Here is a 27,271-nt window from a genome sequence, read left to right on the forward strand (position 1 = left end):
CGTTTCCAAACGATCGCGTTGCAAAATAACAATAAAGGGCCTTCTATCCACCACCCGGATACTTTTCTTCAATCCACCTTCGAGTCCGTTTCTGACTTCTAGGAACGACCACGACCTGTCCACCCGTGAATTGTTGTTTTTTCTCCTCACTCGCTGTATCAGCCAGGCGATTTTTCTGTGGTCTTGCGGGACATGGAAGAATATTGGATGCAGAAACGGTGAGCATCGATGCAAAGAAGGTTATTCCAAAGAGAGATGAGACGAATGGGCGACCTTGTGCGAGTCGTTGAGCTTTGGTGTAAAATGTCATTCTAAAGGCTGCCCTCCAAGTTAGGACAAGTAACAGAAGGACGACTACAAAGAACGTACTTTTGTCCAAACTTCCATAATCCACTGCTCAAGGAAGAAATGTCCCTTGAGCAATCGTTGTTAGCTTTCGGGACGAGGGGGTGGTGGTGGTTATGGGTGGTCTCTGTTTCTCCGTGCCGCCGCGGATTCTTCCGAGTCAAAAACGTCAACCAGACTCCTGTGCAACTTACCTTTTACCGCGCTATGCCTCCTCTCAAAATTCGAGTTACTCGAGATATTAAAGCGCGACATGGTGTTCTCCAAAACGAAATAGCTCGAAGAGCCTACCTATACGTCGCACGTAACCAAGCTCTCCCTCCTCAAATTCGACACCAGGCTCAACTCCAGTTAAACACCTTCGGACGGTACACTCGACCGACGACTGTGAAGAACCGGTGTGCGGATAGCGGTAGAGGGCGGGGAATATTGAGTGAATTTGCCTTATGCAGAGTGAGTAGTTGTCATTTTGGTTTGTTGTTTCTCCGTTCAATAGCTCATGATTACCTCCTCGTTCACCAGTTCCAATTCCGTTTGAGAGCATTAGCAGGAGAGATTCCCGGTGTGAAAAAGGCTTCTTGGTAGCTTTGGTGGAAGAGAAGACGATTCGATGGTCGTTCAGCCGGCAAAACCAAGAGTCACGAATTCAAATTTTCAAGACACTAATAAGATACAAAATACATATCACTCGCTCTCCGCCCAGTGCTTAAGAAGACCCAGTTGTGGATTCTGACTGTGTGAGATCAGACAATCGTATTTCTACTTCTCCTCTCTCTCGTCTCCAGCGATTCATGATGTTCAATGTGACTGGATCAACCAGATATCTGGAAAGACTATGAGAAACAAAACAAAAGATCGTTGCACAAATATGATCCCATACCCATATTTACGAAGCCATTTCTCTCCAATTTCCCAGTTGCTATGGGCCAGAACGTCGTCCCCGTGAATAGTAACATCGTTACGATAGTCAAGCAGGCAGTCGACCAAATCGAATCGGTCTGATAGTGACAATAAGAATTGAACATAGGAGGGCACAATTTGACCTACTTCGATACAATATCATTCTATCCCGTACTTCGGGATGAAGAATACGGTCAATGACGCTTTCTGCTTAGATATAAGGACGACGGTGGTAAGCAAGAATAACGATGGATATTCTCACCGTGAGGAACAGTCCTAAATAACAAAGGTAAATAATTTTAGTCGTGGTTCGTCGAATGCACAGAATTGATTATACCTCTGAACAAGTGTCGGCCTAAGAGAAGAGGGAAGGCAGTATGCACTGTTTCTCTTGAAGTTATCCAGATGGTAGCTAGAACGGATGAATGAATATCAAGTGTGGACAAGTCTTTGTAGATGGGCTTACTGAATCAATTTGTAGGCCTCGTTCTTGTTGGGATCTTCATCGTCATCGAATTGATCTGGGGTTGCAGATTGAGGCTGCGCTGTGGTCCTGGAAGGAAGAGTGGAAACAGGGGGCGAGGTGGAGGAATAATTCATGGGCGGCAGTGAATTATCGATGGCAGGTGGGTAGCTGCTCTGGTACGGTTGGGCACCAGCAGGCTGAGTGTTGAACGGGGGAGAAGAAGTGGAAGGACCAGATGGCTGCTGCATAAATATAGGCGAGGTGGCTGGTCCTCCGTTTCTTAAGACATCTGAAAACATTCCAGGACCTTCGTGTTGTCTGGAGGAGTACATTGACGTGTTGGGAAGTAAGATGGAATAGGATTCACTTGGATCGCTTGTGCGAGGCTTTTTGGAAGAGGATAAGTCTTCTTCGGCGGGACGTTTCTGGCCGGGGTTCAAGAGGACTTCGGCGGATGCAGAAGCTTTCTTTCGTCTCTGATAGCCTTCCCAGGCAGTATCTGTTTCTGTCTTGTTGATAAAGTTGTTGAAATCTGACATGTCCCATCCTAGTTTTGTTAAAAGACCACCAGCGCCGTCGCCGATGAAGACACTGAGACTCCGTAGGAGGTTTCGTAGGGTCTGGTTTTCTTGCATCAAGTCTTTGAGTATATTTCCCATTTCTCCCATAGCCTCATCTTTGCCGCCTGAAAGGATCTCGACGCGGGCCTCAAGGTCGCGAATCTGCTCGAATCGGTTGAGAAGACTGATGACTATGAGGATATGTGTAACTTACTCTTTGCTGCTTTCTGAGCCGGAATTCTCGTTGAGCGATGCGATTCTGGTCTCGTCGAGCAGCTTGAGAGCTAACACAGACGAGACGACGTAAGCAGGGTGAGCTGACAGTTTGCAGATTACACACTTTGGGTTCTTTTTTCTTCCTGGTTTTCCAGGAACGGACTGAGCCTCGGGCGAGTCGGAGTCAGACTGAGAACAAGATAATTAATTCCATGGCAAACGACCGAAAAGTAGAGGAGTTGCTTGCCTCAATATCTTTTGAAATACTACGCTCAGACATTGGTATGAGGTGAAGACGATTACAAACCTGGATGACTCACCAACTTCAGGGTAAACATCACGTGATAATGGCAGCTTCGGCAGCCTCTTTTTGGTCCAAGCGTTTGGAGAGCCAATCGCGGTGAAATGAACACATGTCATGGCTTCCAGCGAACTCGTCTTCAAGCTGATTTTTTGAATCAGGAGTTACGAATTTTCAACGTGTACAGGATTCCGGACTCCCAGCCGATGAAGATGATGTGATAGGCCTGACTGTATCATGTAAGTCGCTCTCGTGTCCATACTTTCGTCAAGTTTCACCGGTCACCATCCAGCCACAGGTTTACTCGCGGGAACAACCAACTTTCGGCGTCTGAATTCCAATACAGGTCTCTACTATGAGACAGCTGGAGAAATTGCCTGGCTCTCTAACCACAACGCCACTGTTGCCTTTGGCGTCGATGAGGCAAGATCGATCATCTTGTAGTCAAAATCGTTTTTACCCCAACCGGGCCATAGAGTCATGTCCGGAATTTGAGGAAAATGAAAAAGTCGAGTAGCCAGTGCGCCATCATGCATCAACCATCACTCTTTACATGGACAGACGACGACGCGACCCGTCTTTCTTTAACGACGTAGATCACGCCGCTTCAAAGCAGGAACATCTGAATACAAATGGAAGAGGGCAGAAAATGGCAAAGACCTCGTTGTTAGTGTGTTCTTTGCTACTCGACGGCGGTGCTACTGCTGATGATCATTTCAGTGTGTCGATATGCGAGGGAGAAACGTTGCGAGATGGACCCCATACGAATCTACTCTCACTGTTTCCAGCAAAATTGAGCAACACCTGGATCGAGTGGTCGTAACCTGCTTTCTCAATATGTGGTTTGTACATATGGGAGTGGTGACTCGTGGGGCTTGGTAACAGAATACGGAGTGATTCCCGAAAGCAAGGGGTGTTGTCAACAGACTACGCACCACAACATCGTCTGTCGGGTGTCGTGTGAGATCAGTTGAAAGATGGTTATGGAACCGACTATTCTTTATGGAATGACTTGTGCGAACCTATGTATCCGCAGGGAAGTGCCACCAGGGGTCCCGGTCAGGCCTCAAGGCCTCAGGTGCCCCACCGTCTATTAATTGGCAGACGTCGCTGTACAGCCCATTCCAGCAAGGTTGACATATCCGACTCGATCTGGAATTATTATCATACTATCGATCAGGCATTCTTGGTGATGAAATGAGTCTCGCGCCCGTTTCCTTCTAGTGCATATTTCATCTAAGTTACAACAGTTCCTTTGCCACTTTTCTTGCTATGGTGCTACGAACACGCTTAGCTCAAGTTACCCGGATGATCAGCAACAAGATCACCTTGCCGACAACTATTGATGCCTTTCGGACTTGGAGTCGTGTACTGCACGATTTCATGATCATTCTGTTGCCGTGGACTTCGTTTCTAAGGTAGCGCAAATAAATACTATCACGTCTGCAAAAATATCTCCCAAAAGACTCCCTTGGTGAGTCCCCCTCCTTCTTTCGTAGTATCGGGTTCCTAGCCACACCAACTTCCTTCCTTCAGGATGACCACACTCCCTTCTTTCGTTGAACTCATGACGACCCTCGGAATAGATAACATGTCGTCTGAACCCACTCCCTCCTCCTCCTCCTCCCAACCTCCTTCCCCTCGAACTGGACGGTTGACACTGCCTGCCTCGTCGCCCACAAGATCGCGGTCAAGTCCTGCGCTGCGGGATCAGGCTTCCCGCAGTCGCACTGCCAGGTATACCCCATATTCACCGACCGTCGTGAGTGTCCTTTGGAATGCCTCGTTCAGTAGGTTCTTATTATCTTACAGTCTTCATCGACACGTAGAGGCAGCGTGTCTTCCGTGTCCTCTTCTTCGTCTGAGATGTCCCAACGGGTGAGTTTCCTCAAGTATTCACTTATTTCACACAACATAACAATACTAGGCCGGCTCACCACGTGCTTCGTCGTCTGCACGGTTCCGAAGAAGGTCTACCAGCAACAGACTGACAATCAACGTCTTTGGATCGTCTACCGATTTAGCGGCCAATACTCCCATCTCCAGCTATGTCAGGCGAAAAACACCAGTAACTTCTCCGACTTCCCCCACTTTCTCGCGAGAAAGTTCAGACCCTCCTATGCCATTTACTCTACCCACTCTTCCGCCCTTCCTTCCCCAATCTTCAGGTTCGGATTCATTCCCAAAAACTCCTGATTCCGAGTCGATGGAATTCTCTGTTCCACCGACATCTCCATCGTCACCCGAGGCTAACGTCAAGGTGCCGTCTGAAGACCCGTCGTCTCCTCGCTTCCACACGGGTATCCGTATCTCCACATCTCCCAGATCGTCAAATACGAACACAAGCCAGTATTCTAAGCATCCTGTCGTGCAAGTTGCATGAATTTCCCATCTTATCTTTGTTCGGCACCGTCCTCGTAATCATATACGGCACACTGTCCTTACTGCTACTATACCTGTCTCTCTGTACTATAGCAACTATATTATACCCCCTTTCTCTTGATATCTCACCACGGACAACTACCCATGTACTAACTACTTACCAATCTTTCTTTCTCTACGGGTCTCCATGACAAGATCCAGTTCTTGTCGGGAACTATGTAAAACTCTCCACCATCAGCTACCTGTCTCAAGGCACCAAGGCAACCTGCATAACAGACATATTTACACCTCCAGGCGCGTCGGCATGCAACGCAAGCCAAAGACTCGGACCCGCCCGTACGGTAACAAGCACACGAGTACTTACATCGTCCCTACATGATTTCAATCATGACATTCCTCATCGACACCAGGACACTTTTCCTCCATCTCCTCTTGACCTTCATACTCCGTACCACACCAAAAACAGTACGCGTATTCGTCCCGAAGATATGTCAATACCAACTCTAAACGATCTCGTGCCTGTAGAAGGAGAACGGAAAATGAAGCCATATATGCATTGACAGGTAAAGTAACCGAACCTGGAGACGAAGGAATTGACTCGCTTCGTCGAGCACATTCTGCGAAAACTCCGAGTTTGAATCGAGGGAGGTATCGCTAATGTTACTTTCAACAAGGTCGTCGTAGTCGTGAGTAACACTAGAAAGCGCATCGGATTCCATTTCTTTTCGAAGGCGCGTCGCAAGTCCAGCCGAATTCTCCCTTTGAGGGCGCTGACCCAAGGAATGTACAAGACCCGGAGAGAAGGAATCCAAGTTCTCGGGGTTTAGCCATAAAACATTAAACTGCGAAAAGAGATGAACGAGCAGCTCGGGTGAAAGAGTTATCAATACAAGTTGTTAAATCGACTGACCTTCTTGCCAGCCTTCTCATCTAAGTTGACACATGTTCGCTGTGCAGGCCCTGTAAAAAGTAGACATTCAATCACGGATGAGAGAGGTTAAGACTTCGACAAGGAAACAAGTCATGGAAGAACCCGTCCTGCCGGTTTCTCAAAGCATCGTTATGCCGTCAACTCACCTAATTGTCCCTCAGCTCGCCTTTCCAAATATTCCAACCGCGTTCTCACACGGAAGTTATCTTGAGCTTTTACTGCCTCCTTTTCCATCTTCGCCATCTTCGCCACTCGCTCCTCGGATGTCGAGGGAGCACCTCGCTTCAATTTTCTGGAGGTACCAATGCCTTGTCTCCCTAGAAACCACAGAAAGAGTTGATAACGGGGTAGTCGGAGATGAAAGACGTACATAGTTCAAGAATAGCAGAACGTACCAGACCATTCATTGAGCGGTATAGGTTCAGTGCGATGACCCGGTTGAACAGCGATCGTTGTTGGTGATATCAGATCATCTTGCTTTCTCGTCTGAGATTCAGATGTATTACCAGCTCCCGCTAAAGATTCGCCGTCTGATTCAGCTCGTCGAGTCTTGTTTGAACTAGTCGCCTTCAAGGAGTCGTCTTCATCATTGACCTTCCCGAGTGACTGTCCAGGTTTGAATCCCATCTTCATCATCATCATCAACGCTTTGTTCCCTCCACTGGAAGGCTCTTCCTCTTTGGCTCTCTCGAATAGGCTCTTGTTCAGCGCCTCTTCTCGGATCTCCCTCTGACTTTTATTACGGGTTTGTTCCTTCTTGAGTTGAGCGCGTTTTTGTGCATCTTTGCGTATTTGACTGTAGGTTTGCGGACCTGAGGGTTTGATGGTGGATTCTATAATAAATTTGTCAGAGAGATAGTCGTCTTCATCAGACATGATAGTGCAGTCGCAACGTGATCACACAAACACATCAAACGCGCAAGGTTCTTAAAATAAACATAGCAGTGTTACTGTACTTTAAGGGTATGTACGTGGTAAATAACACGAACTATGAATGAAAGAGACATCAGAACGAGAAAACTCGACTCCTCGAGGACAAATGGACATGAACATAAGTAACGTTTATAACTGCCATACCCTTTACTATCAATAGGGGGGAAAGCAAATGCACTGTTATAGGGAGAAACTGAACAGCATAAGGGAACCGGGAAAACGTTTGTGAACGAGGAATTGTGCAGGTGTAAGAGGGAGGGAGGATGACCCATTATCATTAAATTAAGCCGCTACAGTTGAGACAGCAGGGGCGGGGGTTGTAGCAGGGGCAGCATCAGTGATAGCTTCCCCTTCTTTGGCCACTTCCTGAGGAGGGTTTACGGCAATCTTGACGGCGATAGGCCTACCTCCAACGTCTTTGCCCTGGAGAACCTCAATCGCCTTCTTCTGCTGTTCTTCACTGCCAACGTCGACGAAACCGTAACCTTTACTTCGTCGGGGGTGACCCCAGCTCCGGCGAACAATACGAGCGGAGTTGACAACGATACCGGCCTCAGTGAACAGGGTGGCAAGGCCAGCGTCGTCAATGTTGAAGCCAAGGTTGGCAACGAAAAGCATGGTCTTAGAGAGCTCGCCTTCGGGGTCCTCGCCAGCAGGGCGAGGAGGACGAGCAGCACGAGCTTTGCGAGGGCGAGGCTGTTTCTTCTCCGCACCTTCACTTTCACCTTCAGTAACAGGAGCAGCGGCATCGGAAGCCTCGCCTTCAGGCCTAACTTTCCTGGCCTTACGCTACGAGTCAAGAAAGATGGTCAGTGTAAGTAGAAAGAGACGGTCAACAACTCACAGCGGACTTCTTCTTCTTCTTTTTGGGCTTGGCCGCCTCGCCGGTGGCCTCAGTATCTTCAGGCTTGGTAGCGTCGCCATTAGCCTCTGCCTCCGAGACCTCTCCGGGAACAGCTTTGCTGCCACGCCTGCCGGGCCTTCTCTTGGGCTTCCTCTCCTTCTTCTCTTTGTCCTTCTGGTCAGCCGGTTTGGCAATCTCGACGACTACCTGACGACCGTCGAGCTCGCTCTTGTCAAGATGCTCGACAGCCTTTTGAGCAGCCTCTGCGCTAGAGAGAGCGACAAATCCATAACCCGCAGAACGGGTGCCCCTCAAGATGACTTGGGCGGTGAGACTGGGTGAGAAATAAATTAGAAAAGAGTCTGGAAAGCTGTGCAGAAAAAAATTGCCACGTACATGTCCTTCTCAACGGGCGCAAAGAAAGCCCTAAGCCCCTCATCCGTAGTACTGTACGCAAGATTACCCGCGAAGACCTATCAAAAGAGTAGGAAAGGATAAGAAACGATGATAGATGGCTGATAGAGAAAGGAACTTGCCTTGAATCCGGGGGTTTCTTCGACCTGCGTAGTGGACGCGCCATTTTGGGTGACTTGAGTGGCAGGGGCTTCGGCCATTATGCTGGTAGATGAGGAACTGAGCTTTTTTCGTTGGATGAACGGATGAACTGGATGAACCGGTTTTGCGTGTCAAACTTGGAGGTTGAAAAAGAAGTTGTAAACGAATTGGCATGTTATGTTTATTATTTCAGAACAAACAAGGCCAAACATATCAACATCATGCATCATTTCATCTTCAACCCTGAGTCACACGTAACTGGGCAACAATCATACCTTCGGAATACTTACATTCAAGTCGAATAATTCAAGATTCAGGAGCAACGAGCGCGTTATGTCAGGACTGTATAACGATCCACATTTAATTATGTCCTCGTAACAAAAAAATTCGAGTTTCCATTTCAGACTTGAAGAACTCGAATTTGGATCTGCTTTAACTGGGTGTTGAACAAAAGATGGCAACGAACTCTAGGTCTGTCACTAGCTCAGTCCCACGGCACCCCTCAGCCCACAGCTATAAATGGAAGGGGGAAGGGGAGTCAAACGACCCACGATTTCCCTCGCAACTTCAACCAGCTCTTTTCTCTCGTTCTCAATCGACTTTCTCTACTAAACAACGTTCTTTTTCAAATGGCACCCCTTGAACTATTCAACCTTGTCACTTTGGCCACTGTCGTCATCTTGACTGCGTCCTTCGGTGTTGACCCTGTCAATGCCGTTTCTATTCGTTCATCCATCTCGAATGGACATACTATCTCGCACAGATCTCATGGCGCTGTAGCGAAGAGGAGGCGCTCCGGAGTTGCTAAACGATCCTGTAGGACTCGGCCTCAGAATGGCGGAAACACCACCAACACCGACGATAACAACACCAACAGTAGCGCCAATGGCGACAGCGACAACAGCAATAGCAGTACCGATAGCAACGATAGCAATAACAATAACAACACTACCAGCGGTGGGGGGAGCTCCAATGGTGGCGGAGCCCAGGGTCCAAGTACCGGCAAAGTTTGCCTTGCGTGGCCCAACGGCAACGATCCTGCCCTTGCCAACTTCGCAACCCCTAATAGCGGATTGTGAGTCCCGATTTCGTCACCTGACTTGAGGGTCACTTACCGTCTTTCTTTACTCGATTCAGTCTCTATACATGGAGTCCGGTCATGCCTTCAGACCTCCATGGATACAAAGCCGCTCCAATGCTTTGGGGCCCGAATCAAATCGACGACTTCCACACCAATGTCAAGCAAGGCAGCGCTGACCACATTCTAGGTTTCAACGAGTGAGTAGAACATGGTGGAATTTAGCCCTAAGTAAGGGCTCAACAATCTTTTCTAGACCTGAGATGGACGGGCAGTCCAATCTGACACCTCAAGCGGCCGCCGACCTTTGGAAATCCGAGATTGAGCCGTATGCTTCTCTAGGATTCAAACTCGTTACGCCTGGTGTCTCCTCAGCTCCTCAAAGCAAACCGTGGTTGATCGATTTCGTCAACGCTTGTGACACCTGCACTGTACGCATCTCAGGAGACCATTTACTGCCCCGACTGACTCCATTGACAGTTCGATGCCGTTTCTGTCCACTTCTACGGCACGTCGGCAGACGACCTTATCAAGTACATCACCGACTTCCATAACACGTTCCAGAAGCCGATCTGGTTAACCGAATACGCTTGCCAGGTATGTCCCAATCGCGCATTTTTTATCAATATCTGACGTCATCCTCAGGACTTCAGCGGTGGGCCGCAATGCACTCCTGACGAGGTGTCCGACTTCATGGACAAAGTCAAGGCTTTCGCCGAGTCCACCGACTGGGTCCATCAATACTGCTGGTTCGGTGAGCTCGGTGTTCCGCGAAAGCGTGATAATGGCTGATCAGTGTACCGTAGGTGCTATGCATGACATGGTCAATGTCAACCCCGCGAATCAGCTCATGGCGAGTGACGGCAACCCAACTCCCCTCGGGAAGGTTTTCCTTGGGATCTAAATGATAATACCCTCCCGTTTCCTGTCCACTTATTATATACACCTCTCTATTCCCGTCCAAAGCTTCGGATGTGTTCTTCGACCGTGATGGAACTGCTGGACATCCACATTGTTGTAGATATCTTCAGTATATATTGCTGGCCCAGGTCTACCCAGTCACCGTATCTTGTCCCCCTGTGAGTGGCTTCGTGAATGAGGCTCGTGCACAACATACTCTTCAAGGCTTGAAAGCCTGGGACGAGACCTCGGAAGACGCCACAAACTGAATCTCGGACACTTGTACAAACGTACTTATCGATGTATGTGCGTGTGACATTGACCGACCGATCCAATAAACAGGACGGTCGTCGCTTGGGACTACAACGTACCACAAATAGTAAATTCATAGCCACGTAGACATCACAGAACCAGGCAAGCTGAAAGGATGTAGCCACCGTTTCGTCAACCAACTTCGGGTTACCGTGTACCAGTTCTAGCAGGCATTTGAATCCGTCGGAGATGAAGCTTCGCTGGAGCAGACAATCTGGAACTCGAGTGTGTAGTATTCACGATAACAGAATGATAAAGGACGTGGAAAGTTTGAACAGTCATTCATTGAGACTCGAGTCTGGTACCCCGAACTGTGTGGGCTTTCCGATCGGATATGAAAAAATCGTGGCCGGCAACAGATTTAGAGCAAGTGATCGAGAAGAAGAATCCTTGGACTTGCATGTGTCTCGTGCTCCCAAGGAAGATCCAAAACATGAAATGAGGGTCGAAGGAAAGCCCGAGTAAAAACATGGATGTTCATTGACCCCGCCTGATCCGTATACGAAATTTCACAGGCAACCCAGTATGCTCCTCATCCCTATCGTTCCCGTTCCTGTCGACAACAACGGAGACTTGCAAACCGCGGGTATGAAAGTCAAATGACCGAGAGGGTGTTGAAAATGTTAAACTATGCACATGGTAATTCAGCAATCAATTATTGTGACGCAGAGCACGTCGAAAGCCAATGAGTTCGTCTTCTACATGTTGCTGCAACGATGATTCGAAGAGATTGTCGGTGGAGAGGTTACCATACTACTAGCGTCAAAATCGTGGATATACTTGGGAATGTGAATCCCGTTCTAAGCCGACATCCTCATATTGACTCAGATCCAAAAACGTTTACGATCGGGAAAACTTATATGGACCGCTTGTGAATCGAGTTATCGACCTGAAGGAATTATTAACGTTTGACTAACGTCTGGCGCTTCGGTAGAAACGGAAATTCGTCAACGTGCCTTCCACTGTAAGAGGGTACATCAGCTCTTTGGAATCCAGTGAAACGTCAGCTGCTCTAGCTGAGAGGTGCGTAATGTATTCACAGGCTATACCCAAGTTTCTGCCATCGACAACATATGTTGACCCGTGTCTTTGGACTGTCCACGATGCTTCCCGAAAACTTTATCATGTGTGAGTGTTGTGTGGGAGTCGCAATGGATTCGTGATGGTGGTGGTGGTAAGTGGTGAACATAGGCAAATCGAATCTCTACTACACAGCGCTTACCGGGATCCCGTGTGCATACGGTCTCTCACGAGGGCACAGAATCTTCAGCATTACATGTCCATGGTCAAGCATCTCCCTCAGTCAATAAAGCAGCTTCTGACGCTCCGCAATCCCCATCCATTACCAAGTCCATCGCTTACCCAGCTCCGTCGGGTTCTCACGAAGACTTTCTTGGATGCGAGGAGCAGAAAAGCAGAGACCGGATGGCTCGTTCTAACGGTAGACATTCTACCAGCATTTGCGTCACGGTTCTGACGGAGATTTGGATCAAAGGCTTGTGCTATATTGACAGCAAATCGCCCTCCTGCTTTCGGCGAATTGTACCGTTTCGCGACGCGTTCAGACATTCAGGACATCAAATCAACTCGTACGACCCTTTTTGAAGCCGTGAATAGAGCCGCTATCATTAGAGAATCCGCCTTGAAAAGTACGATCTTCGTAGGCGTTCCTCGCGTACGTACTTTGCCTCGTTTGATCCTATCTCTTCTGTGAATTTCGGAGATCTCCCAGGTCATTCTTTCGCTAGCGGCACTGAACGAGGCACTTGACGACGACGTAAGGACTGCCCTCAGGAAACAATCCAGGAGGTGAGGATTACTTTCTCCAATTGGCTACTCATTCAACGGTGGAACATTCATCTTGTCTAATTAAAACCATGAAAACATTATTCTTCCTGTCGGGCTTCTGGGAACTTCATCCTTAACAGAATTTCTACTCCCGACAACATCGAATCAACTCTCGCGCGGGGTCAAGCGCTCTGGGAGTCAATTTACACGCCTCATGCCCAAAAACTCCATGACAAACTTGGCTCTTATCATCCAGATTTCATCTGTAAGTGAGTTCTCCCTCACTCAATTATCTTTAATCTCGCTTGGGGTAAACAACGCCCGAAACTCGTGAATAACATCTGATGGAGGCGAATCAGAGTTTCCCCCTTCAGCTAGGTGCATGCGTCTGATGGTTTACTTTTTCATCCATAGCATTCATCATAGAGAGCTATGGGGCTGTTCTTTCCCCATTACCCGGAAAGGAAAAGGCATTCGCCGATGCCAGCTCTACTGACGACCTCGATCAAGGAAATTTAAGCAGGGCACTCGGATCGGTGGTTGGGATTGCTTGCTTACGTGCAGAGGAACGTGTCGCTCCTCAATTAACAAGTCACGTCTTCGGTCTTCTCAAGGCGCGATATACGGAGAACCAGAGTGAAGAAGACGCATGGCTGGCAAGCGATGAGGGGACAGAGTGGGTGGTAAGGACGGTAGATGTAGTTCTAGATGGCGTCAGGATGGATGGTCAGGCCAAACTTTGAAAACGAGGCAAGGTCTGCTGACAGAGGTGGCCCTGCGAGCGTACCTACAAACCGGAACAAGTTTTGCATCGTGGCTAAAACTACATATGTCAGTACCGAGATGAAATCTCTCATGAAATCCCGATAATGAAATGAATGATTTCTATTGGATGTACGTGCAAAGACTCGTGGTCAAGTAAAATGAATTAATATCAAACCACCTATTTTTTTCTCGACCCTGGACTTATCGATGGTTGAACGGACGCATCATAGTTCCCCAATGAGTCCAAGATTGCCGACTACGACAGAAATATCTCACTTTGTTTTTTTTTTTTTTCGAAAAATGAATTGTCAGTTTAATGTGGGCGATACTAGTACATGGAATGCGACGGTCTGGTATACATAACACTGGGTAGATGTAAATCATAATTTAAACAAGGTAGTCTGGGCCTTTTAGAGATTGAACAATGCACAAAATCGATAAAGCATTGCAGTGACAGTGACCACGTCCATGATCGGGGGGTGCATCTAATCGCGTCGGGATAAGCCAGGGGGGAAAACGTCAAGGGCGCGACTTACCACCGTTCCTGCGCCAGCGGATCGTATGAAATGGAGTTCACCGTAAACATCACCAATCTGATAACGTGTCGGTCGTGTCGATCGGTAGAAAGCAAGGACATTGTTGTTCTGATCTTGCAGCTGGAACAAGAATATCAGTGGTCGCGTTATTGGGCGACAGTCTCCCGCTGCTCACCAGTATATCGCTGCCGTTGTTTGCAGGTCGCCAACGATACAGTTGACCGTCGGGGCCGTTGAAAACACGGCTTCCCTAAAGGGAAAGGAATTGACAGGATTGCACCATCTCAAGGCGAGAAATCACATACGGAAATTTGAGGGTCTACCCTTACGAGATCGGCCATCGGGAGTGTACTCTGGGGGGAATAGAAGAATGAGGATACAAGATGAGAGGGAGGGAAGGACAACAACCTTGCCCATTACAATGCGACCAAGGCCGCCATTGGAAGCCCACTCCAACTTGGCGACACGGTCCTCTTTGGTGGCTCGAATGGCGCGCCACAAAGTGGTGACGCTCGTGCCGTTCGCATTGACGACAGTCTGAAGGAATCAAATATAAAGACACGAAGGGACGACGGAGGGGAATGATGGGTAACCTGAAAACGGTAAAGAACACCCCAAGAATTAAAGAGTTGGCTTTCGCGAGGGTCCTGGTTGGTCCAAGACAAGATGTCATCGGGAGCAGCAGCAGCCATGTTTGGGCGAAGAAGAGAAGAGTTCGAGGGATGATACAGGACCCGACATCCAGTGGGGTTTTATATGCGGAACCCTAGTGGAATTGGAAGAATCTTTCTGTGATCGAAACGTGGCCAACAGAGCGACGTGATAACGCTGAACGCGACTGTCTTCAACGTGTTTTCCGAAGGACTGAAAACGCGGTCTTTGGAGCACTAGTTTCCGGGTGCTCAGATATCTCGATCGACACGAGTTGGTGTAACGGCCATATTCGATTGAAAACATTCGGAGTCGGAAAGTACCGGCGGACGAACATTACTTGGGCCATGACATTGCGTACGTCTTTAGCCCATGAGAAGTTACGCTGCCTAGACTTGCATTTTGCCACAATGACTTCTTCAAAATAAAAATACCTTTGATTGTCAGCACGGGGTGTCCTGCATTAGGCAACTCTGGCTGTGAACACTGGCTCGTCTTCCGAGAACTTTTTATTCGATAAATGCTTTCCCGTAACTGAGTCTAGGACACGATCTCCCATACAATGCTAAATTCGGTTGTAAGGTTAAGAAAACAAGGTAGACTTACCATGGATCAACAATCACCTCCACGTCCACCATGAGTGAATACAGATCTGCACAAAAAGGCTTAGCCGCAAAGGAAAAAAAGAGTGGAGGGGTAGTCGGAAGTAGCATTGGAGCAAGTGGCGACCAGTCTTGTTTGATAGCCAACAAAGTCTAATCACTATCTAAAACCCTACGGAACAGCGTCGCCGAAAACGAACCTTCACAGTCATCGCAGGTGCATGTCAATAGCCCGTATGCTTTCAGAGTTCAAGGCGGTTACAGCCTTTTCTTTCAGCTCCTGACGTATAAATCAGGGCCGCAGGGCGTAAAGTCAGAATATAGAGTATTGCGAGGGAAAAGAAGCATACCGCAAACACCCCCTCAAGCCAACACGAATTCACGGAACGACCTGCAGCCCAAGTGACCTAGCACTTCCAACAACCATCCTTGCAATATTCTCGAGCGAGAGATGACTCATGTGGTCATCCTTGGCCTTAATTGTTGCGATCTCATAAACGTGTTTGAGACTGACGGTCCCAAGAATCTCGTGTCCTGGTTTGCCCGCTCCTTTCTCGATGCCGGCGGTTTTTTTGAGGAAGTAACTTGTTGGAGGCGATTTCGTGATGAAAGTGAATGAACGATCCGGGCGGACTGTAATTAAGGTGGGAGTTGGTACTCCTGGTTCGATCTGTGCTGTCCTAGCGTTGAACTCCTTGCAGAAATCCATGGATTTGACTCCTCGGGCACCAAGGGCTGGTCCAACAGGTGGTGTGGGTGCTGCCTTTCCTGCAGCTATGAGCAGCCTCTGCTGAGCCTTTGAGCTAAAAAAAAATAACCATTGGAGAATTAATACGTACCACAACCTGATTCCTTGCAGCCTGTTTCGACATTCTGCAGAATTACGGGCGCTAGCGAACGATGCAGAAAGAGGTAAATGAACACGTGGCTGTGATACTCGCTACTACGCGTGCAAGTTGCGATTTGAGGGGTCTCTCGTCTCTTCCTCGAACTATCACCATGAAATTCCTCATTCTGCTGCCTTTCCTTGGAATCACTCAAGCTTCACCGTTTGGCTACCAGCAAACACAAGTTCCACTTGGATCCAAGGATGGTTTCTCCTTGGATTTAGAAGCACAGCGTCTTATCCAGCTGGGCGACTCCCATTCTCCAGTCTGGGTGTCAGAGCGGGAGAAGGTGTGATCTGACTATGGGAAATGGCCCCTGAACACGCTCATATGCCTCTATAGATTGACCTGAAAGCTAACGGCGTCAAATTCTTCGACATGTGAGCTACTCTTTACACCATACAGACTAATTATCTAAATCGTTGGTTTCTTATCAGAACAGATGCGGTGGAGCTGGGATCAAGTGCTTATGCCCGACTTATCGGTGAAACGAAGGGTGTGTTTCCTCAGCTACCCTAACACGAGTCATGTATCAACATGTGTACTTTCAAAGCATCGTTTCCCTCGCCAAATGCTACAGACAAGGTCAAACCGGTCTTGAAGACTTTGTCCACCAAAGGCCCCAAGAAGAACTTGAAAGAATTCACCAGTTTCACGACAAGATGTAAGCACTTCATCCTTTCCTTAGCGAAAAGCTCCTTGAACCCGTACTCTTGTCATCAGATTACCGCAGCAAGGTACAGCGTCCAGTCCGTATTGACGATGTTGTCGCATTCAATATTTATTCAGACAGGTCAGAAAAGCCAGCAATGGCTTCTGTCTCAAATCAGAGAGGTGAGACCCCAGACTTTTGCTGTATTTTCAATCTTGCAATGTTTTGTTATAGGTTACGGAGTCTTCTGCTTCAAGATCCCTGCAGCCGCATATCAATGTTAACGAATTTAAACACTCTTGGGGCCAGAACACTATAGTAGGCTATGTTTACTCCCCCCTCTCCAAACCGACTGAAGGTGGTTTAGATTGCGAGGATTGAGGGATGCGTTGATCCCGACGATATCGTTATAATATCTGCTCACCAGGACAGGTCCGTAGCTCGCATGTTGAACGCTTTATTACATTTATCAATTTTCTATAGCACGAATATGTGGCCGTTCTTGCCCGCACCTGGTACGCAGTCCTTTGAAACCTTTGCTCCAGTGCTGAAAACGATCGATTAACAGGAGCTGACGGTTTGTGCACTCAGGTTACCAATGATAGATATTATTAATCAATCGTACTTCAGATGATGGATCGGGGACGGTAACGATCTTGGAAGCATATCGTGCCTTGTTGGAAGCCAACTTCCGTCCTAAAAACTCTGTCGAATTCCATTGGTATTCTGCAGAGGTAAACTGTTGATTACCACTGTCATAGTCCTTATTAATCCTTTATGAGCAGGAAGGCGGACTTCTTGGTTCCCAAGCCGTTGCTTCGGAGTATGAAAAACAGCACAAGAAGGTTATCGCCATGAGCCAAGTTGGTGTTTTTCCCGCCATTGAAGAAGACAACTAACTTGCCCCATATGAAGTTCGACATGACTGCGTGGGTCAAAGTAAGCGAGAGCTTGTTGGCTTATTACCTGTGGCTCATTTATCTACAGCGTGGCACAAGAGAAGAAGTCGGCATCATTACGGATTATACAGACGAGGGGTGAGGCTGACCGTTTGTAATGCCGCGAACGATATTAATATCTTCATCTCAGTTTGACCGAATTCAACAAGAAGTTGGTGGAGTTGTATCTCGATATTCCTTACGTGGAGGTTGGTAGATTTCGCCTCCAGGTTATCGATATGGACTGACATCTATGACGCTCAAAGACTAAATGCGGCTACGCCTGCAGTGATCAGTGAGCACAATATCTTCCCCTCACACTGACGAACACATGCCAATGGTCGGTCAAAATAGTGCCTCATGGAGGAAAGCTGGCTATCCTAGCGTTTTCACCATCGGTATGTTAGGATTCTACTTGACGATATCGTTTCTCTCTGATCATCTTGCTCCGACCGCCGCAGAGAGCTCGTTCGAGAACTCCAATCATTATATCCACTCCGCGAATGAGTATGCTCCATGACTTCTATCAGGCATGAACTAAACTGACGTTTCACTAGTCGGATTGATATTTCGGATGAATTTAACTTCGATCATATGCTTGAGTTCTCCAAACTCGCTGTCGCGTTCGCAATAGAGCTCGGCGACTGGTCAGAGAAGTGAATTATTCAGAATGTAACATCCGCACGGACTCTCGTGGTCGAAAGACTATGTCAACGCTTTTACGAACCATAGTCGAACTCTAGAAATATTACATGCTCTTAAGGCGGAATGATGTACTGAGCTGAACCGAGGTGTGGTCGGAGTACCCGTGTACACTACTAAGTACGCAATGCGGGACAGAACCTGATGATCAGGCTCGGCGAGGCATTTCAGCCAAATACATAGAACGCCCACCATACACGCGATAAATCACAATCACAATTGCGTGACCATCGGATGTAGGGCACGCACGTGGCTGCGCCGAGTCAGCCACCACCCAATGTCTACACGTTCACGTCGCGAAGAGGACGCGAATCAAGCATACGATATTCAAGTCAAGGCCGGAGTGCAAGTGCGAATTTCCTCAAGTGTTGCTAGTCCCAAACTGACCAACGTCATAAGGGAGCTGCGAGGGCATCTGCTGTCGGAATCGGCCTGACTATCATTCTCCATTACACTTGGCCAACATTCCGGTGACTGGGAATATACAGGATTAACAGGCTTCCCATTCTGACATGGTCACACAGGCGACTAAGAACACCGTTCAAGGCTTTCGTTGTGTCGGGCTGTCGGTATTTCTCTCTCTCTCTCCTTCGATACTATCACTCACAACCCCTCTCTTATGATCAGTCGCGATGGCTGGCCTGACGTTCGGTGCCGAACGTGCTCTATTAGCTCATGAGTCCAAAAGACGAGAGGAGGAGAACGCATTACGAAGACAGGCCCGCCTTGAATTGGCTCAGCGTGGAATCATCCCTACGGAAACTGAAATCACGAAATGGAGAGTGGAAAGAGAGCAACAGATGTCAGCGTTGAATGAAGGTTAGGCAAGTACTTCGACCCATTTCTTGTTGTTGTGGGATCTCCTATATCATCAAGTTTTTTCAGCTTAGTGACTCTCCATCTCGTCGATCCGTTGGGTCTAAAAGGTCTTAACTGACCTGTGTCTACCCGGTCTCCCGATAGTTAAGCTTCGTGGTGACATCCGTGGACAATAGCATGACCACTCACACGATGAAAGCCAGTCTATCACATTTATCCCACAAATTTATATGTTATAATCATCTAGTATGCAATGTCGTTGTATGATAAGTATGAGATTGGATAACACAATCAAAGATGCACAAGAACCAGTCCGATGAGGGATGTAGACGTTGCAGACACGAATGGTCAGTTGAGAAAAAACGGGTCGTGGCCGTGATAGAAAGAGGAGTGAAAAAGAAAGGGAACAATAACGTATGAGTCATCAATATCCACCATAGGAAACTGTGGTTGGAGGTTGCGGGGGCTGGGGAGGGGGGCCTGGTTGATACATTGGCCCAGATTGTGAGGGAGGTAATGGAGGGGGCGGTATGTTTTGATATTCTCCGAACCGAGGAGGAGCTGGTAATGGCTGGAAATTACTGTGACTAGGCGGAACCGGTAAACTGGCACGGCGACTGGGGGTACGAGGTTTGTACTGTGAGGGTGGTTGTGGCAATGGTGGCGGCCCAGGCATCGCATTCTGCTGAAACTCGGAAGAAGGCGGCTGCGGTGAATTCGACTGCGGCGAATGGGAAAGCGGACTGCCTGAATGTGAGGATCGTAAGGGAGGTGGAGGCGGAACGGACGGGAAGGGAACTGGCGGTGGGGGCGGTGGCACAAGTCCGTTTACCCTTGAAGGACTATAGTTAGCGAGAAGTTGACTGTTAGAAGGGGCCAAGTTATTGTAACTTGGGCCTTGTGGAAGGGGTAACGGCCTGGAACCTCCGGGTCCAGTACTAGAGGAAAGAGAACTGTTGGACGGTGCGGTCGGTATTTCTGGTCCAGCTGGTCCAGGGGAATAACCTCCGTAGGGCAACGGGGTAGCTGATATAGGCGGAATTGAGGGCGTTGACAAAGGAAAGAAATGTAAATGGGAGGAGATGTGCTGAGAGTCAGAAGGTGGAACGGTGCCAGGCATACTATCGTAGAAACCAGATGGAGGTGGGACAGAATATGACGTTGGGAGGGGTGTATGCGACACTGGTGGAGGGTATGAACCCGAATTGATTTGTGAGGCATAGGATGCAGGAGTGTGAGATACAGGCGGGGCAAACGCAGAAGGTTCCGACGGATGTGTGTTAATTGACGAAGGGTTCGACAACGGTACGAATCCCGAGGACGTCGCCGGAATGCTGTATCTAGGTCCTCGTACTGGGGGTGGAGGTCGATAATTAGATAGAGAGGATTCATAATCTGGTTGGTAGGGTGTCTGAGGCGGATATGGTGCCTGTTGACCGGATAAGCTTGTCCTAGGGCGGAAACCAGATGGACCGTTTGGAGTCACAGGTCTGTCATATATATATCCAGATCCTGTGTTCGACGTACTGGGGTCGTAAACATTGGAAGGCGTGGAGGAAAACGTAGAAAATCCTGGAGAAGGAGGTCTATACCCGTTGTGTACAGGCTGTAGACAGGTCAACATTGAGAGTAAAGGTCATATAAGGCCACAAACGTACTGGATAAGTCTCGCTTCGCTTAGTCTCTCCGACGGCGAGGTCGCCAAAACTGTGATTGAGGGTTTCTATGGTAGAGTTATGGTTTCGCTCGTAAGGGGGTTGATACAAGTCCAGCATGGAAGACGACGGTCTTAAGGATTCTGAGAGTCGACGGTGGTGATCATGAATAGCACTGGAAGAAACAATTCTAGGCTGAGGCTGTTGTGATTCTCCACCTGCCGGTACGAATACGCCAGGGCCCGCCCAGTCGTTCTTGTTTACTACAGGCGCGGGTACGACTTTCTTCTGCGGCGGTGGTTCCTATCAATAGAGACGTGAGTATCATCACTCAAGACGTTTGATATAACGGGGACCAACGTTCGACCAGAATGTCAACTCCAGATATACTTTCCCAGCGAATCTATCCTTATTCATTAACGTGAACCACTCTGAATACTATCAGAGACGATATACAGGACTTGGAGGTCTAGACGTACCATCAGTCTCTCCATTCGTCAGAACCTCCGTCAGGTCCACATCCGCATCACCAATAAAATCGGGCTCTCTCATGTCGTCTGCAAAACATGCTAGTTTCATCGTCGTTCCTCCCTTGATTCGGTCCAAAGGCTTGCCATCCTTTGGTGGTGGTGGTGGCGGCGTTCCGTTCCGTACTGGCTCCTCTATATCTTCGTATATCTTAAACCGTAGTTCCTCGTCCCATTCTGGATGTTGACCGCCCTTCTTAATCGCCTTCGTCCGGAGCTTCTTCCCGTTTACAGCAACAACACAATAAGGGTCCTGTTTACCTATGTGTCTTTTATTTGGAAGATGATTCTGAAAGGAGCCACTTCGTGAACAAGCATAGGAAGTGAAAGAAGAAAAACCCACAGCTTTCAGAACCACTACGATGAGGGTTCCAATTTCACGACCATTGGTTGGCGTAGTGACGGGCATCACGCTTCGACTTGGAGAAGGGGATCTTGAAGGATTGGCTGAAGTAGGAGTACTGGTAGACTTCGAGCGAAGCTTTTGGAGACGACTCTGAACTGTGGGAAGGGCCATAACAGGAGCGCTAAGGAATTCATTGAGAAGTGACTTTGCCATTGTTTTACCATTGATCACCGCGGCTCGTGGCTCCGAAAATGTCTCTTACTGGTACTCGTTTGATATTTGGCCACCTCTTCATACATAAATTTTGTACTACAGTATTGACGGCGCGGTTTTGTTATGAAAGCTCACTAAAAAGGTATTTCTCTGGAGCGAAACTTATGCCGGAGTGTAACTTTTCCCATCCTTCAAAATCAGCGACGGCTTCCTTTGAGCAAGATCCAATATCATTCTGGCAACATTTATCAGTTACTTTTTGTGGTTGAATCAAAGAAACCGTACTCGGCAAAGTAGCTGTTGGCCCACGCGAACCATGGCCGTGTGTACTGAGTGGCATCGTAGATTGATTGAGATTCGTGGATAAGTCCCAATCCAGCAGTGTTCTATGAAAGTAGTGAGTTGTGATGTATGTGTTTAATTCCCCCAAGACCGACATTGACGATTAGATATAATGACTGAAGGATCTCATCATCATCATCTGTTCCGTAAATCGTTGAAATCAGCGACATCGGCCTAGAAACGCCTGTGGTCATTATAACTCCGAGAGAACGAAATATTAAATTCACCAAGGGTTCCATGGGGTTACATGAGGGCCTCTGCATTAAGATCAAGTCGGAGTTAGCCGATAAAACATTCTCAGCAATGACTTCGCCTACCCAACACCTCTAAAGTTAGCGCCTTTTGCGTAGTATGGGTTTTTGTTGGATAAAAGGACATTTTTTGTCGCGATATAGGTGGGGTCGCTCTTGTCAAGAAATCCAAGATACGGCAGGGATAGAAGGGACTAGGAAACAGTTGTTTAAGATCTATCGCAAAGTTCTGAGCGACCGGGGGAAGGCTCACAGGAACATTTGCGTCGTCCATAACATAACGCCCTCCAAAACCTAGGAGCCAACAATTGAGCGAAGTTCCAGCTCCAGTTTCTCTCCTTACCATTCGTTTCGTAGGCAAATACGTCTTCACGGACCTTTTCGATATTTCAGTGGGCTTAGAATCGCATCAAAATAACCCAGACGCACAGTTGTATTCCAGATAGCATTATGTATCCTTGTGCTCCACTCCTTTGCTGATTGACTGATATTCTGAGCTTGTCCGGTCGCATCTAGCATTCCGGCTAGATGGGTGAGTTCCACGCTCAACATCGCATTAGCCGGGGTAAGGTAAGCTATTGTCATGTTAGAATAGATTCGCCGGACATCTCGAAAGAAGCTTGCCGAATGTGCTAAGGTCGTCAGAGGGTCTATGGTGAGTTCCAACCTACCGAACACAACTTTGGATGAAGTTCGCCGTAACTAGGAAATGAAAAGGTTGGAGCTCACCATACCGGTGTAAGCTTTGGGTTCACCGTTTCCACGATTGTTCACCATTGGAGATAGAGCACCAGCCGTACCAGTCCAATTGTAGAAAGAGATGAAGTTGAAGTTGTCGTCGAACGTGCCTTGGGATTGCTCGCGGATCACTCGAAAGATTTGCTCAATGGCAGTGAACCCTGGCCAAAATTTCACGTCAAACTCACATTGAGGCAAAATTAAGCGGCTCACAGTTATCATTCATGAATGATGCATCATTTGTTGCGTTGTAATACGATCTCGACAACTTGAGGAATCCACAGAGGGAATCAAGCTCATACTTGCACTCGAACACGGTTTGGTTGTCCACAGGTCTTAAAGTAAGTGAGCTGGTGAGAAACAGAAGCATCACAGATCACGCACGGATTCACGAGCACGTTATCCGCCCAGTCGTTGTGGGAGGGAGACAAACCGCTTTCGGGAGGAGGTTGGAATGCCCCGCCTTCCAAAGAGTGTGTCAAGATCTGCCAAATCGTACCAGACTCGACTTACAGTACGGATACTCAGCAACGTATCGAGCTTCGTTGTTGATTACAGCTTTGACCAAAGTGGCGAGTTCGGAATCAACGCCAAGTAAGCTGTGATAGTGGGCAAACTACAGCAGGGTGTCAGTCACGGACCATTGGAGCACGGAAGATCTCGGAGTACCTGATTTGCCGTGTCCCGAAGCCATTGCGCCCTTGATTGCTCTCAGTAAAACAAACATTGTAGTGTTCAACCTCCGTAAACGTACGTGATATCCTGCATGAATTCCGGAGATCTGTTTGAAAGTCCATATACAAGATATCAACCACTTACACCCGTTATAATGAATGCGAGATTTTCCGCCTGAAAACACCCTTAGAAACAATTTCCGGAAACACTCGACTTCAGCTATACATACCTCTTTGAAGTATCTTACCGTTGTATCTATGATACATTGGTATTTACAGCGCGTCAAAGAGATAGAAGCTCACCGAGAGTGTTAGGGAAGGTATTTTCGAATAGTCGAGCAATATCTGGGTCCTTGAGACGTGCTTTCATGTCTTTGATTACTTTCTATGAGCGACGCAAATCAAGTTCCTGGGTCTTCTGGTACTGTGAGTACGGACGCTTGAACTCACCTCCACAGCGGTACTGTTGAAGGTGCGGCAAGCGGGTTCGGGTCGCATGAATGGGAGGCCAAGGGCTCCGTTAGAGGGATTCCCTTGAGGGGTCTGAGCCAAAGGTGGGGTCAGCTCTTCACGATGATCAATGTAAAGTACATGGACACACCTTTGCATAATCAGCATAATCCGGACATTGCGCCGAGACGCTGAGCAGCACAGCAGCAGTAATATATGCAGTTGAAAGGCGGAGCTTCATCATGAACCCAAACGAACCACGGAGTAATCCTCTTAGCAAGGAAGTCAAGTCGGACAATCGGGGTGTAAAACAAAAGGCCTGTGATGTTTGAGTCTTTATAAAGGTTCTCCATATCGTCACTGGTCAAGGGACGGCGGGACGCACATGCTAGGGACCACCAGACACGGGACCGCGCAAGCAACAGTTCGCGTGACCAGTGCCACTGTATGGCAGCGAAAGCTTCCCTCCGAAGTCGTACTTTGATGGCCGCAAGAACTGGTGATCCCTAGAGTACCGAAGGATTACAACGACAAATTAAATTATCGGCCAGTAGATATTGACATAGAGATACAGTAGAAAAGAGTTCGCTGCATAGGTTACCACATCCTTCACATGAACAGCTGTAGCTTCAGCGAGCCATGTCAATACTTGGTCTGGAGCTCTGTGCAGTCGTAATTTCTGACGATGGAGGCTCAGATTGAACCGCTGTGGTAGATTCAACCTCTGCACGACTCGGATTCAAGTCTCCATCTTTCTCTTCCAACTCGTTTTCGTTTCCATCTTGCATTCCTCCCTTGTCCTTTGCAGCTCCCTCTTCTCTTTCCTTTATTTCTGTCGAGTTCTTTCGGTCGACAGACGACACGATCGCTTTCTCTTCGTCACTATCCATTGGTGACGAAGAAGCCTCTTCATTTGTCACCGTAGTTTGATTATTGGCTGTTGTGTTGTCAGTGTTTTCCGCGGGTGCTATCGGGACAATGGCCTTGGATTGATCAGGTGGATGCGAGGCGACATCTTCAATACCTTCGTCATCTTTCCGATCCTCTGTCTCCACGTTCTCCGTATTTATTTCGCCTGTCACACTGTCAGTCCTGTCATTGATATCCACGTTCTCCGCACTGAACGTACCGGTCCTAACACTATTTGTCGTCCAAAGACTCCTTTCCCTCCCGAAGGATGGAGGTCCGGTGATGTGGATCCGCGCACTCCATCGACTGACCTCACTCTCCCAGCTTCCTCTCCTCGTACTACGCGGGCGTAATGCTCTCATACTTGCATCGACATCTCGATCATCCAACCTTTCATCGTCAATGACAAGTTGACTCGTACTCTCTGCATCTACGTCGTTGCCCCCGAAATGCGACATTGAATCGCCACCGCCACCAACTGCAGAGGGTGGTGAGCTCCACCCTGGCACACCAGGACCACCCACGCGTGATCCGGGCATAGCATAAGCTGAAGATGCTAGAGTCAGTACTGAGGCGTCATCTGAAGGAGGAGACAAGGGGCGTGGGTTGTTACGAGGATGATGGGTGGTGTGCAGAGGGGCCTGTACGATTGGGGTATTGGAAGCCTGTGTATTAGCGGTATTTAAGATGTCCTGTACAGAAGGAGGTCGAGAAGATGTTTGAGGCGATGGAGGCACAGCGCCATTGATCAAGGGGTTTGGATTGGTTGTAGTTGATGACGAACGTGCATGTGGGAAGCGAGTTGGTGTGGGGGGTGCCTGTGCAATGTGTGCCATGCCATTCCCATGTAAATCAATGCTCAACAACGTCGTCGGTTTCGTGCTTGCAGCGATACTCTTGAACGTTCGAGGATCGGATAGATATGAGGAGGAGGAACGGGAAGGTGAGGGTGAAGGCGGCGAACTAGGTGGAAGTGGACGAAGTGAGGCATCTTCATCTGCTTCCTGCAGGCTGTTTGGTGACCAAACCGAGTCTGGAGCTAGGGATTCGTTGATGGAATTGTTTTCATGGTCGTCGTCAGAACAACGGGTGTTCTGAACTGCCGCAGCGTCATCGTCCCCATTAAGTGAAACTGTTTTCCGTCGCGCAGCAGCAGCAGCACTCATGGCATCCAGTTTCGCCTGCTGCCTTCCACCAGGACCGGCAATAGGAGAAGATACTACGCGACCTCCCGTTCTTTGTACAGCAGAGACACGTCCGTTCCCATTTGAAAGGTTCTCGTCCCCTGTTCGTTTCCCTTTGACCGTGCCTCCCAGCTTGCGCTGAAACCAGTCAATGATCGGTTTACGATGAGCTTTCTTCTGCTGGATCTGCTGAGTGTTGGTATTTAAAACCTTGGTCTGAGGTGGTACAAGGGGTTTCGACTGTTTCGGTAGATTTTGTGATATGGTGGTTGTCCTCTCTGTTGACACATTGCGCGTGCTTGAGGCTACGGTAGGAGCCATGATCAAGTGGGAGTCGCAGAGTGACGATGAATGTAAGAGGAAAGGTAATTCAAGCTCAGTTCCTTGGTGGTCAGATACAAAAAGGAGCCGTTTCCACGCTGCAGGGGCTTTACCTAACCCCGCTTACCGTCAACATCAAAGAAATGATGATATATACTACATTTGGTAATGCGCAACGCCGGTTCTGAGAGCGTGCGCTTAGTCAGCACTAATTTGGCGGGTGTCGCGTCTGAAACGCGGCGAATATGAGCATTGACTTTCAACTTGATATGCAACTTCGTGTAGAGTTCAAATCGTAGTACAGACTATGGGAATGGGTAGTACAAATGAATGGCTGTATTTGGATATACCTATCACGAGAATCCATCAAATTCCATATTGAATTACTTATAATACTCGGCAGCGCTCTCCTCGCTACTATGTAGTAGTAGTATATTCATCAGAGAAGCTCCCCGGCCGCACTCTGCTTCGTTGTCTCCCACTCCCACCTTCCTATGCCCAGCGACACCTGTCTATAACCCCACAACGTCCTCCTCTAGCTCTCCTGCACCCTCCAACTCAACTTCGGCATTAAACCGTTCAATTGCCCTTCGCAACT

The 27,271-nt window shown here is 48.2% G+C and overlaps 14 protein-coding genes across 15 annotated transcripts; 6 read left to right on the top strand and 8 right to left on the bottom strand.

The window, feature by feature from the left end:
- The first annotated feature begins 480 nt into the window (after positions 1–480).
- On the top strand, positions 481–1,038 carry E1B28_004523 (uncharacterized protein). The gene is made up of 2 exons (XM_043149013.1): positions 481–798; positions 868–1,038. Exons 1-2 carry the CDS (start codon positions 553–555, stop codon positions 928–930), a joined length of 309 nt encoding a protein of 102 aa, XP_043013615.1. The 5' UTR covers positions 481–552; the 3' UTR covers positions 931–1,038.
- On the bottom strand, positions 1,033–2,771 carry E1B28_004524 (uncharacterized protein). The gene is made up of 9 exons (XM_043149014.1): positions 2,735–2,771; positions 2,612–2,676; positions 2,486–2,555; positions 1,712–2,433; positions 1,583–1,657; positions 1,508–1,521; positions 1,393–1,452; positions 1,226–1,343; positions 1,033–1,169 (listed from the first exon to the last, which is right to left on the bottom strand). The coding sequence occupies exons 1-9, from the start codon at positions 2,765–2,767 to the stop codon at positions 1,052–1,054; spliced, it is 1,275 nt and encodes a 424-aa protein (XP_043013616.1). The 5' UTR covers positions 2,768–2,771; the 3' UTR covers positions 1,033–1,051.
- Positions 2,772–2,883: 112 nt separating this feature from the next.
- E1B28_004525 (uncharacterized protein) lies at positions 2,884–5,171 on the top strand (the record flags this gene model as incomplete). Its single annotated transcript, XM_043149015.1, has 4 exons — positions 2,884–3,027; positions 3,081–4,550; positions 4,601–4,666; positions 4,716–5,171. Exons 2-4 carry the CDS (start codon positions 4,326–4,328, stop codon positions 5,169–5,171), a joined length of 747 nt encoding a protein of 248 aa, XP_043013617.1. The 5' UTR covers positions 2,884–3,027; positions 3,081–4,325.
- A 380-nt stretch (positions 5,172–5,551) lies between these two features.
- On the bottom strand, positions 5,552–6,977 carry E1B28_004526 (uncharacterized protein; the record flags this gene model as incomplete). The annotated part of the gene is made up of 5 exons (XM_043149016.1): positions 5,552–5,689; positions 5,749–6,012; positions 6,081–6,130; positions 6,248–6,418; positions 6,497–6,977. The coding sequence occupies 5 exons, from the start codon at positions 6,975–6,977 to the stop codon at positions 5,552–5,554; spliced, it is 1,104 nt and encodes a 367-aa protein (XP_043013618.1).
- A 339-nt stretch (positions 6,978–7,316) lies between these two features.
- Positions 7,317–8,492, bottom strand: E1B28_004527 (uncharacterized protein; the record flags this gene model as incomplete). The annotated part of the gene is made up of 4 exons (XM_043149017.1): positions 7,317–7,823; positions 7,879–8,212; positions 8,275–8,351; positions 8,415–8,492. 4 exons carry the CDS (start codon positions 8,490–8,492, stop codon positions 7,317–7,319), a joined length of 996 nt encoding a protein of 331 aa, XP_043013619.1.
- Positions 8,493–8,657: 165 nt separating this feature from the next.
- On the top strand, positions 8,658–10,616 carry E1B28_004528 (uncharacterized protein). Its single transcript, XM_043149018.1, has 6 exons — positions 8,658–9,508; positions 9,571–9,711; positions 9,768–9,942; positions 9,992–10,108; positions 10,157–10,265; positions 10,318–10,616. Exons 1-6 carry the CDS (start codon positions 9,063–9,065, stop codon positions 10,413–10,415), a joined length of 1,086 nt encoding a protein of 361 aa, XP_043013620.1. The 5' UTR covers positions 8,658–9,062; the 3' UTR covers positions 10,416–10,616.
- A 1,318-nt stretch (positions 10,617–11,934) lies between these two features.
- Positions 11,935–13,397, top strand: E1B28_004529 (uncharacterized protein). The gene is made up of 5 exons (XM_043149019.1): positions 11,935–12,164; positions 12,219–12,398; positions 12,456–12,532; positions 12,652–12,776; positions 12,926–13,397. Exons 1-5 carry the CDS (start codon positions 12,000–12,002, stop codon positions 13,252–13,254), a joined length of 876 nt encoding a protein of 291 aa, XP_043013621.1. The 5' UTR covers positions 11,935–11,999; the 3' UTR covers positions 13,255–13,397.
- Positions 13,398–13,686: 289 nt separating this feature from the next.
- Positions 13,687–14,504, bottom strand: E1B28_004530 (uncharacterized protein; the record flags this gene model as incomplete). The annotated part of the gene is made up of 6 exons (XM_043149020.1): positions 13,687–13,761; positions 13,813–13,932; positions 13,988–14,062; positions 14,118–14,165; positions 14,221–14,349; positions 14,406–14,504. The coding sequence occupies 6 exons, from the start codon at positions 14,502–14,504 to the stop codon at positions 13,687–13,689; spliced, it is 546 nt and encodes a 181-aa protein (XP_043013622.1).
- Positions 14,505–15,444: 940 nt separating this feature from the next.
- E1B28_004531 (uncharacterized protein) lies at positions 15,445–15,937 on the bottom strand (the record flags this gene model as incomplete). The annotated part of the gene is made up of 2 exons (XM_043149021.1): positions 15,445–15,852; positions 15,905–15,937. The coding sequence occupies 2 exons, from the start codon at positions 15,935–15,937 to the stop codon at positions 15,445–15,447; spliced, it is 441 nt and encodes a 146-aa protein (XP_043013623.1).
- Positions 15,938–16,020: 83 nt separating this feature from the next.
- E1B28_004532 (uncharacterized protein) lies at positions 16,021–18,333 on the top strand. The gene is made up of 19 exons (XM_043149022.1): positions 16,021–16,241; positions 16,295–16,332; positions 16,390–16,448; positions 16,506–16,616; positions 16,676–16,689; positions 16,742–16,786; positions 16,839–16,922; positions 16,972–17,036; positions 17,088–17,119; positions 17,173–17,181; positions 17,235–17,338; positions 17,390–17,467; positions 17,520–17,543; positions 17,592–17,641; positions 17,694–17,751; positions 17,809–17,837; positions 17,897–17,940; positions 18,004–18,049; positions 18,100–18,333. The coding sequence occupies exons 1-19, from the start codon at positions 16,065–16,067 to the stop codon at positions 18,200–18,202; spliced, it is 1,170 nt and encodes a 389-aa protein (XP_043013624.1). The 5' UTR covers positions 16,021–16,064; the 3' UTR covers positions 18,203–18,333.
- Positions 18,334–18,443: 110 nt separating this feature from the next.
- E1B28_004533 (uncharacterized protein) lies at positions 18,444–19,311 on the top strand. Its single transcript, XM_043149023.1, has 5 exons — positions 18,444–18,593; positions 18,644–18,714; positions 18,769–18,809; positions 18,872–19,068; positions 19,130–19,311. Exons 1-4 carry the CDS (start codon positions 18,522–18,524, stop codon positions 19,066–19,068), a joined length of 381 nt encoding a protein of 126 aa, XP_043013625.1. The 5' UTR covers positions 18,444–18,521; the 3' UTR covers positions 19,130–19,311.
- Positions 19,312–19,487: 176 nt separating this feature from the next.
- Positions 19,488–21,762, bottom strand: E1B28_004534 (uncharacterized protein; the record flags this gene model as incomplete). Its single annotated transcript, XM_043149024.1, has 5 exons — positions 19,488–20,669; positions 20,722–21,021; positions 21,079–21,149; positions 21,198–21,534; positions 21,589–21,762. The coding sequence occupies 5 exons, from the start codon at positions 21,760–21,762 to the stop codon at positions 19,488–19,490; spliced, it is 2,064 nt and encodes a 687-aa protein (XP_043013626.1).
- Positions 21,763–21,829: 67 nt separating this feature from the next.
- E1B28_004535 (uncharacterized protein) lies at positions 21,830–24,632 on the bottom strand. Of its 2 annotated transcripts, XM_043149025.1 has the most exons (20): positions 24,411–24,632; positions 24,260–24,352; positions 24,113–24,194; positions 24,040–24,065; positions 23,955–23,984; positions 23,890–23,897; positions 23,805–23,835; positions 23,649–23,751; positions 23,520–23,598; positions 23,349–23,470; positions 23,127–23,296; positions 23,022–23,064; positions 22,827–22,972; positions 22,741–22,774; positions 22,651–22,691; positions 22,464–22,591; positions 22,374–22,403; positions 22,242–22,320; positions 22,090–22,190; positions 21,830–22,039 (listed from the first exon to the last, which is right to left on the bottom strand). In XM_043149025.1, exons 1-20 carry the CDS (start codon positions 24,501–24,503, stop codon positions 21,967–21,969), a joined length of 1,512 nt encoding a protein of 503 aa, XP_043013627.1. In that variant the 5' UTR covers positions 24,504–24,632; the 3' UTR covers positions 21,830–21,966. The 2 variants fall into 2 exon arrangements, with proteins under 2 accessions (XP_043013627.1, XP_043013628.1); XM_043149026.1 differs by having other exon boundaries at positions 22,242–22,403.
- A 256-nt stretch (positions 24,633–24,888) lies between these two features.
- Positions 24,889–26,673, bottom strand: E1B28_004536 (uncharacterized protein; the record flags this gene model as incomplete). The annotated part of the gene is made up of 1 exon (XM_043149027.1): positions 24,889–26,673. One exon carries the CDS (start codon positions 26,671–26,673, stop codon positions 24,889–24,891), a length of 1,785 nt encoding a protein of 594 aa, XP_043013629.1.
- Positions 26,674–27,271: the final 598 nt, after the last annotated feature.

Source organism: Marasmius oreades, chromosome 2 (genome assembly GCF_018924745.1).
Source record: "Marasmius oreades isolate 03SP1 chromosome 2, whole genome shotgun sequence".
Taxonomy (NCBI): Eukaryota; Fungi; Basidiomycota; class Agaricomycetes; order Agaricales; family Marasmiaceae; genus Marasmius; species Marasmius oreades.